Source organism: Sceloporus occidentalis, unplaced genomic scaffold (genome assembly GCF_023333645.1).
Source record: "Sceloporus occidentalis isolate IW3139 unplaced genomic scaffold, rSceOcc1.0.p SCAF_5, whole genome shotgun sequence".
Lineage (NCBI taxonomy): Eukaryota > Metazoa > Chordata > Lepidosauria > Squamata > Phrynosomatidae > Sceloporus > Sceloporus occidentalis.
In genome coordinates this window covers 162,330,353-162,340,457 of record NW_028316985.1, presented here as the reverse complement: position 1 = coordinate 162,340,457, position 10,105 = coordinate 162,330,353, and the positions used below count along the sequence as shown (strand labels likewise).

Sequence of the window (10,105 nt, the reverse complement as noted above, 5' to 3'; positions counted from 1 at the left end):
AAATATGTATATACTACATTCGTCCTTCTTAGTCATGCTCAAAATGGAGGGCATTTTGATATTCCTCCTGAACAGAAGGTTGAAATGTAGGGCATGTCCTGGAAAAAGGAGTATGTCTGGTCACACTGATCATCATCAACCCCAGAGGAGGCACCACAAAATGTAGGACATTCAAGAAAACTGTAGGGCATTGATAAAATTTAAATAAAACCCCACTAATATTAAATATAATTTCATGCTCAAAATGGAGGACATTTTGGGATGCCTCCTGAACAAAAGGTTGAAATGTAGGACATGTCTTGGAAAAGGAGGACATCTGGTCACACTGGTAGTAGCCCCAAAGGAGGAGGAGAGCACCCCAAAATGTAGGGCATTAGCAAATAAATAAAACCTTACAAAACCCCACTAATATTAAATATACATTCATGCTTCTTAGTTATGCTCGAAATGGAGGACATTTTGGGACTCCTCCCGGACAGAATGTTGTAATGTAGGACATGTCCTAGAAAGGGAGGGCGTCTGGTCACCTCTCCTGCCCATGAGAACGACAAGAACTTTCTGCGCCTGCGCGGAGTGTGGGCGTGGCTTATCCCAGTGGGCGTGGCTTTATTATTTCCCTCTCGGGAAGGTCCTCCAGGTATGGCCACGTCGATCCATGCAAAGGCCACGTCTTACGTTTCTAGGTCCTGGAAGATCCATAACACGGGGAGAGCACACTAGGGAAAGGGGGAAAACCTGTTCGCTTGTATATAACGACTCTCATGTTGTATTCATTGTATTACGCCGCACTGTGTCTTCTATTAACCGACGTCTTGCGGGTTTTTTTTGGGCTGAGGAATTTGTTTTATCTCCCTTTCAGGACCGCTGCTCTACGGTAGCGCCTCAGAGCTAGAGCGTTGGGACGGTGGCCACGGAGGGTCAATGCGGTAGCGAAGTCGTTCTGAGGAGAGGGAGGTCCGCCGCAGGCATGGAGACGCTGTACCGGCTGCCGTTCGCGGTGCTGGAGTGCCCCAACGTGAAGCTGAAGCGCCCGGGCTGGGTCCACATGCCCTCGGCCATGACGGTCTACGCGCTGGTGGTGGTCTCTTACTTCCTCATCACCGGAGGTAAAGGGTCAAAGGAGCGAGCTTTCTTCCTGCTGCTTCAGAGAATAGAACACGGAATCTCTGCAGCAGCGGGAAAAAAGCTCGCTCCCTCCCTCCTCAATAGGGCATCCCTCCAAGTTCTGCTTTGGCCAGGCCTCACCTGGAACTGGAATACTTCAGTGGCTGCAAACTGATTTCAAAGCATTCAAAGACACGGTCATGTTAGTCTGGAAAAGCAGTCTCTCAAAAGGACATTGCAGCACTTTCAAACTAAGGCTGCATCCACACGGCAGAAACAGTCCAGTTTGAGACTGCTCTAACTGCGCTGGATCAGTGCCAGGGAATCCTGGGACCTGTAGTTTGTTTGTGGCACCAGAGCTTCCATGACAGAGAAGCCTAAATAATATCACAAAACCACAGTCCCCAGAAGTCCATGGCCTTGAGCCACGGCAGTTAAAGTGGAACCAAACCAGATTGTTTCTGCAGTGCGGATGCAACCCAAGGAGCACGGCAGAAATAATCCCGTTTGGCCCCACTTTAACATCCCTGGCTCCAGGCCACGGACCTCTGGGAACTGTAGTTTGTCGTGGCACCAGAGCACAAAACACACCATCCTTCTTTATAGCTTGTTGTTACTTTAACATTCACAACTCAATACTTAAATTTCAGTTTGATCATAGAATCGTGCTGGAAGACCTAGAAATGGGCAGAGAGGGGTTTTCTCCAGGAGTCTCTAGGCCCTCCCATGAAACTTTATGGTCACCTTCCCAAAGCATTTCTCTGGACGCCCTGATGGTTCCTAGAGAGAACATAGTAATCAAATCTGCAAATGTCAAAGCCGCAAATGTGAGGACTGACTGTAATAGTAGCTCTGAGTGCTCTTCCTCATTCATCATGCCTGGATGCAGTCATAGTTTTGACCCCGCTCTGATGTGCCTCAGCCATGTGTCCTGTTTTTCAACTGTGAAATGTTGAGAGTTATTGCATTTGGTGTCTGCTTTAATGGAAACTCACAGTAGAATATAAGGCCAGCCCCAAAAAAAGGAGGGGGGGCACAGAAATTCATGTGAGTTCTCATGGTGTCATTAACTATGTAAGTAATTAATGTGTTCAAATATTCTTGGAAGCATAACTTGCCAAAGATCTGTTTGTTTTTCTATTAATATTTGAGTTCAACCCAGAAGCTACTGGAAATCCCTGATCACGGTCTGCCAGCTTTAACAAGAGGCACCTTTGGGTTTCCATTGCCCCCCAAAACACACACTGCTTTTTCCTTTTATATTAAGACCTGACAATGTGTTACCAACCGCTTTTTCTCCTCCTCCAAATGAAGAATTTTCACAGAAGATGCTCAGTTAAATATTTTATGACTAGTAGTAAAGCCTTCCTTCCTAACTAAGTACTGTATATATATTTTTTCCTTTAGGAATAATCTATGATGTGATTGTAGAACCTCCCAGTGTTGGCTCAATGACTGATGAACATGGGCATCAGAGGCCAGTGGCATTCTTGGCTTACAGGTAGATGTTTTATATTGACATAATCTCTAATTCCTGAAGTTACCGTGGGGGGATTTTTCAGTGAACCTCTGCATGTTGGACTGTATGTTAAAATGCAGAGTACTAGCAAGTCAGTAAATAAAAAAATACATGGTTTTTACCAATCTTTCATGTTCAGTTCGTTTGTATTGTTTACACTCACAAGTTATCATTATCTCAAGAAAAGGGGGAACAAGGAATAGCTAGGAATGAGAAGCAAAAATAAGGATGCCTAAACATATTTTAATACAGTTAGTTTTCAAATACAAGGATAACAAATGAAATTCTGTGTATAATATTCAGTAATTCAAACTCATTTTTGTAAGTAGCTAATAGCAAATCAGGAATGAAATAATTTACTCATCTGCTAGGAGGGTGGTAGCACAGAAATACAGGCTGCTTCTTCTTGTTGTTACTACATTTATTTCTGTCCTGACTTTCCCCCAATTTAGAACTCAAAGCAGCTTACAACAAGTTAACAAACACATTGTTAAAAATTAACAAAATACAATAAAAATTTTAAAAGCAGATTAAAACGTATATCATTGAGACACATACACACATCAGCACAACAGTTAGCAGGACCCAGCACATTGTTTAGGTGAACAGGCCTTATATAGTCACTCATCAAATGACTGTCAAAACATAAGAGTCTTTACTTGTCTGGGAAAAGAAAGTAGGGAGAGTTAGACAGGCACCCTCCCTACTTTCTTTTACAGATAAGTAAAGACCTCCAGTTGATAGAGCAGTCTGTTCCTCTTTTGTGAGCCCTCCTGATTTCCATGTTATCTGTGGAGAAAGCCAGGTCAGTGACTTGCATGGAATTCTTGGTCACTTGTGGATATCAACAAGTTGGTAAATGTCTTAGGAGTTTATCATACACCTTCAGTTCCGCCATGCTCCCGTCGCCTCAGCGTCATCGATCTGCGACAGGAGTCTCCTGGTGGGATCGCAGATGGCGCTATTAAAGGGGAATGCTTCCGTTTTTGTCATGGAAGCATTCTTGTAATTGTTTTAAAAAGGGCCCTTTTTCAATAACTATTTGATCTGTTTTCTTTCATCTTCTGCCTGAAGCTACACCTGCTCTGAGTTTGCTAGTTGGTTAATTGATTTGTTTGTCACTTATTTTTTATTTCTAATATTTTCTCATTTTTTATGCAGAGTAAATGGACAGTATATCATGGAAGGGCTCGCTTCCAGCTTCCTCTTCACAATGGGAGGCCTTGGCTTTATCATTCTTGATCGTTCCAATGCACCAAATATCCCAAAGCTGAATAGATTCCTGCTGCTCTTTATCGGTTTTGTCAGCGTTCTTTTGAGTTTCTTTATGGCCAGAGTGTTCATGCGGATGAAATTACCGTAAGTCAGTTTCTTCTCTTATAATTGTGACTCTTCCTTCTAAACTGCATCATAACCCAAAAGCATAACTGGGGCTAAGGGGGAAAAGAAAGTGGCATATTCTGAAGTTTGACAAGTGGCTTTTGAAGTTCCATTCTGGCTTCAGGCCTGGCTGTGGGATGGAGGCGGCTTTGGTCATCTTGGTGGAAGACCAATGCTGGGAACTGAAGCATGTCTCTGTTGGTTCTGGTGAACTTCTCACTGGCTTTTGATACTATTAACCATGGTGTCTTACTGGGATGCCTCTGGAATGGGACTTGGGGGCCCTGTTTTAAAATGGTTGCTGTCATTCCTAGAGAGGCAAACTCAGAAGGTAGCAACTTGGGAATTCCCATTCAGTACCTTTGTTATTGTCCTGTGAAGTCCCTCAGGGCTTGGTACTGTTCCTCCTGCTGTTTAATGTATACAGGAAACCACTGGGAGAGTTTATCACAATATGCTGATGACACCCAACTCCATCTCTCTTTTCGATCTAATCCCAAGGAAGCTCTTTCAGGAGTAAACCATTTTCTGTTGTCAAGTAATTGACTGAATGAGAACAAATTGAAACTTAGTCCAGACAACACTGGTGCTCTTGATCAGTCATAAAACAGATCAGGGGATAGAGATTTAAGCTGTGCTGGATGGGGTTACATCCCCCTTGAAATCCCAGGTCCACAGCTTGGATGTACATATGGTCTCATATCTGAGCCTGGATGTGCCCGTTTTGACAGCGGCCAAGAGTGTGCCAGCTGTGCCCATTCCTGGAGATGTCAGATAGGCTATGTCTTGATTATTGGTATGTCTCATTTGGATTAGTGCAACACCTTGTATGTAGGGCTGCCTTTGAAAACTGTTTGGAAGCTACAGCAAGTAAAAAAATACTCTGACTAGGCTGCTGACAGGGTCTAGTTACATGGAGCATATACCTCCCCCACCCCCAAGTACCTGTGAAGGGTTTCTTCCTCTCTGTTTTGATCACTGCTATTTAGTATTCCTTTTATTTTATGTACAGATATCTTTAGATCTTTCTTTTCTTTTATTCTAGGGGCTACTTAATGGGTTAGTGTGACTGCTGTGAAGAACAGATTGGATTTGCTTTTTCATCTGAAGAGGAATGGATAATAAAACCTCCAGAGCCCCAAACACTTCTCCGAAAAGACAAGAAAATAGAGAGTGGACTAAGGACAAGGCTGATTTCTCATTTCTTCTTATGTAAAGAGCAACATTTGTTTTTTACAATTTGTTTAACAGATTTGTGTCTATTTTTCTCTACTGTGAAAAAAAAAGTTATGTTGAAGTGTGTCACTGACATAAATGTAATTGCATTACAAAGTGACAATACCGGTTTTCTTCTATTCTCTCCTTCCATTATACAAGCTCAAATTAATAATTTTGTACATCCTTTTTACACCATGTCTTGTTTTGTCTCTTCATGAGAGAATGAATTGTGTAAATTAGGAGGGGAGAATAGTAATAGACTTTTTAAAATATGTCAATAAATTGGAAATAAGAGTTTGTCACCAAAGAGTTTGATCCAGAGCAAAAAAACTAAGGATAGCAGGTGGTTTTGTGGCTATCACTGGGTAATTCAGTCCAGCCTGACAGTGCTAATCACATTTTGAGAACATGGAATCAGAAAGAATTGGAAAGTTGTGGAGATTACCTAAATACTTCCACCCTCCCAAATAGATGATTGATGCTGTAGCGTAGAATACCTCGCATGGTGCACAGAGTGGGAAGGAGCACGGCCTCATGTCAGTTTGGATGCTTAATAATGTACATTTGTAATGGCAGTGAATCTGGCCTGTTTTTGGAGATGGATTAGTTTCTCTGTATGGGCCATGTGTGTTCTGCCAAAGACATGTCTTGGGTAACTTTACCGTTGACCTGCACGATAGTAGGTTAACACATGTGCAAAGGAAAGTCCACATATAATTAAGAGATTGGGGAAAACATGCAAAATTATGTGAAAGTAGTTCTTCCTTTCCAAAAATATGACATATTAAACATCTTTTCTACTAAATTACCATGAGTGTTTTCTCCATTGTTTACTTCCTCACAAGATCTCTGTTCCTATTATACAGATGGGAAAGGAAGAGTAACATATTCAAGGTATAATAAGCCTTTTGATAAAACCATATACTGCTTTTAGCTGTGGCAGGGCAAGTTTTCTCATAATGAGTTTGTCATCTCTTTGTCTGTGTCTCTTTTTGTTTATTGTAAGTAATCAGGGCTCAGTTGATATTCACATTGGGTTGTACTGAGACTTGGACTGAGGCCAGTTGAAATCACTGGGATAAATTTTTCATGACTAACATAAGTTTTGTTGATTTGTCTATTCTAAGTATTATGAATGTACTTTGTTCCTAGATGTGTACCCCCCCCCCCTTTTTTTTTAGATAAAATGAGATAGGCAATTGGCTTGTTAAAACTGCCATTCGCAATGCCATGTGGCTTTCAGTGCTGCCTGCCTTTAGGTGGTAAAGTAGCAGCCAGAAAAATAGCAGGACAAAATAAATTTCAAATTCTGCGAAAGAGAAAATGAAAGACCATGGTGAAGTGCCTAACTGGCAATAGTTAAGATACTTCCCAAGTCTGTTTTGAGAAGAGTGTCCCAGATGTGGGATGCCATCACCGAAAATTCCCTCTTAATAGCTGTCTGTTTAAGGCAAAGGATCTTGGACATGAACATCCTTGAAAGAGCAACTTTATCAGGGGCATGAGTCTAAAGAAGGAATGTCAAAATTTGGTCACTAACTGCAAAGAACTGCTTCAGTCTCAGAAGGCTGGAATGTCTGGAAAGGAATCTTTGGAGTAGAACTTAACTGACTGTCCAGTTTATTTGGGACAGGTTCTTCAAGTAGAGCCTTCTGTATTATCTTCAGAGGCAGATCTGTATATAATGAATTTACAAGAGGGTTGGAATCATGCAGCCTTCTAGATGTTCTTGGAGTGCAGCTACCAGCATTCGTGTCAGCTAGGGCTGGTGGGACTTGCAGTCTGGCAGCGTCTGGAAGGCCACTTGATTTCCACACATGCATTTCAGTTACCCATCCTGGAAGTTAATAGATCTTGAATCCACTATAACCAGACTATTCCAATCCTGGAATAACCATAGATGGCAGAAAACAGTAATAATAGGTATTCCATATCATGATAAGTGATAAAGTTGTTCATGGAACATACCTAAGCTGCACACCTGATCATTCAGGGGGAGTACAACACCTGTCACTGAATAACAGAAAAGTGAAACCACTTCTGAGTATTCCTTGCCTAAGAAAACCTTATGAAAAATTCATGAAGTTGCTGTAAGTCAACAGGTGACTTGAAGGCAAACACAAACATACAAATATAAATGGCAGTTAATGTCTCCATGGGTGCTGCGCCACAATGTAAATGGGTGCACACCAAAATGGTGCCGTGGGGGCAGGGTCACAGTGTCAAGCATGCGGATGCTACACCAAGCCGGTCTGTACCCCCCCCCCCCCCCCCATAGAGGGCTATTTGTGAAACCTCTGGAGATTCACTAGAAAGCCTGATCAATTAACAGAGAAGATGCAGGACCTTTATACATAGAGTGGGATTTTATGTTTGAGAATAAATACACAGAAAATGTTGACATTATTGATCCTTATTGATGGGACAGGCCTCAAATGAAGGTATTTTGTGTGTTTAAGTAGTTTCTGACTGATGGTGACCCTAAAGTGACCCTATCATGAGGTTTTCTTGGCAAGATTTGTTCAGAAGGGATTTGCCTTTCACTGAGGCTGAGAGAGTGTGCCATGCCCAAGGTCACTCAGTGGGTTTTCATGCCTAAGCAAGAATTTGAACCCTGGTCTCCAGAGACATAGTCCAACGCTCAGACCACTACACAACATTGGGTTAAATAGAGGTATGCAAAACATAATGCAAAACCAGTTACATAATTTTGTCAGCAGATGGCACTGCTTGCACAGATTCTGTGTGCAAAAGTGGATTACAGAGTTTGTTGCTTTGTGCCTTCCAGTCATTTCCAATTTATGGTAACCCTAAGGTGAACCTAACATGGCTTTCTTAGCAAGATTTGTTCAGAGGACGTTTGCCATTGCCTCCTGCTGACTCTTGGAATATAGAGTGTTTAAAGTTAATGAGATTTATTCATGCTATATCCAAATAAAGAAATTTGGATAGCAAGAGAAAAGACAGTTTTGATCAAAACTGGACTAAAAACTTTAAATGTAAACAACGTTGTTTTATAGTGTCATGTGACATTAATTCAGAATTTAGTATGCTTGTTTGCTTTTACTTGCCTAACTATTTCACTTTTCTTCCCCCCCCCCCTTCCACCTCCTTATCACAGATTTTTTATCCACAGATTCAAGCATCCACAGCTTGAAAATACTTTTAAAATATACAAATTCCCATAGGCAAACCTTGATTTTGCCCTTTTATATAAAGAACACCATTTTACTGTGCCATTGTATTTAATGGGACTTGAGCATCCATGGATTTTGGTATCCACCAGGGATCCTGGAACCAAACCTCAGTGGATACCAGTGACCCACTGTACATATATATAAGTAGTGTTTATGGGGCTCTTTTTCACTCAGTACCATTGCTGGAGATGCTTTTATTATACACCCTTCGAACAATATATTTTTATGTTCATCATTTTTACCCTGTGTTTCAACCAAATAGTTTCTCAAGGCAACTCCCATAGTATCTACAAATATGCTAATTAGCCATATATTCCAAGGACACAGTTATTGCTAAGCTCTAATTTTATGGTGTTCAATAAAAAAATTCCACAAAAGCAAGCTGTTAAGTATTCTGGAAATATAAGAGCTACTGACAGATCAGCGTCCTTTTGTGAGTGAGAGGTGTGAAGTTTTAAAGACCTGCTGCAATGTCTTTAAAGTAGCACAGTTTTGAGGATAATATGAGCAAAAGTAGACAAAACATTAAACTGAAGCAACACACACACACACACACAGGTCTTATTTATTTTGCCTACTCAGGTTGTGCAGCATATCACCAGAAATCATTGCACCCTACTCTGAAATGAATGCAGAATAGATTAAGCATAAGCAAGTCAACAAATACTCCTACCCATTGTGCAACCTACCAGAGGCTGTATATAAAGACATATGCTATGTAAACCTACAGTAAGTAAGGATAAGGATATGAGGATAAACAGAGAGGAATGTGTCAATGCAATCCAAGCTACACACTTGAATAAGCATTTTCTTATGGGCAGACTCCCGTTTATAAAATGTAGTGATGATTATTATTGTCAATGGCCATATGACCAAGAGAGGATAAAGAATGTGGTAGTTTGTTTTTCCTTCCTTTTTGGGGGGTGGGAGGAAGGCACATGAACATTCCTCAGAATGGCATCAGTAGTTAAGTCAGATAAGAATCATGTGGCCCTCCAAACATGGCTGGCCTGCAATCTCGCCAGTCCTAGTTCTTCTAGCCAATGGTGCCGAATGCTGGGGATTGCACGCCAACAACATCTGGAGGACACATGTTTCCAATCTTGATATGGATTTTCTGTTGTTGGGAGCTGTCATAGGCCAGAGTGCCTTGTTTTCAGCTTCAGCTTATATGAAAACATCAGCCACTATCTATGGTGATTTTGGTTAGACCTCTGTGGTGTACAATAAGCTTCTCTTCATGAGGATTTTAAAATTCAAATATACCAGAATACTGCTGCTCATCATTTATGCCAATGGCAATAGTTGTGACATAAACAACTGGGAAAATTAAAATTACAGTATACCTTTATATTACAACATCCTACCTTTATGCACCGCCTAAAAGTATTTACATGTGCATTGTTTCGTGTGGTTAAAGTGAACATTTTGGTAAGCTGTGCTGTTTTAAAATTTAAAAAAATATTTTTTGAATATTTTTTATTAATTTATATTAATACAATATTTACAAATTACAGATTACATTCTCAGCACAAAAACATATCCTTTACATCACCAGTTGTTCTTCGTGACTTTGCTTCCTGTCTTTTTTATCTTCTTTTGTGTTGCTTACTTGTCTTCTTTTTGCTTCTTGCCAATAATAATATACAACCATATCTGTCTCCTAAAAATATATAATTATATTCCT

General features: G+C 40.8%; 1 protein-coding gene across 1 annotated transcript; it reads left to right on the top strand.

Annotated features, from left to right (window-relative positions):
• The first annotated feature begins 718 nt into the window (after positions 1-718).
• On the top strand, positions 719-6,030 carry LOC149313061 (oligosaccharyltransferase complex subunit OSTC). Its single transcript, XM_089525987.1, has 4 exons — positions 719-1,106; positions 2,512-2,605; positions 3,785-3,982; positions 5,049-6,030. Exons 1-4 carry the CDS (start codon positions 968-970, stop codon positions 5,065-5,067), a joined length of 450 nt encoding a protein of 149 aa, XP_089382113.1. The 5' UTR covers positions 719-967; the 3' UTR covers positions 5,068-6,030.
• The last annotated feature ends 4,075 nt before the right edge of the window (positions 6,031-10,105 follow it).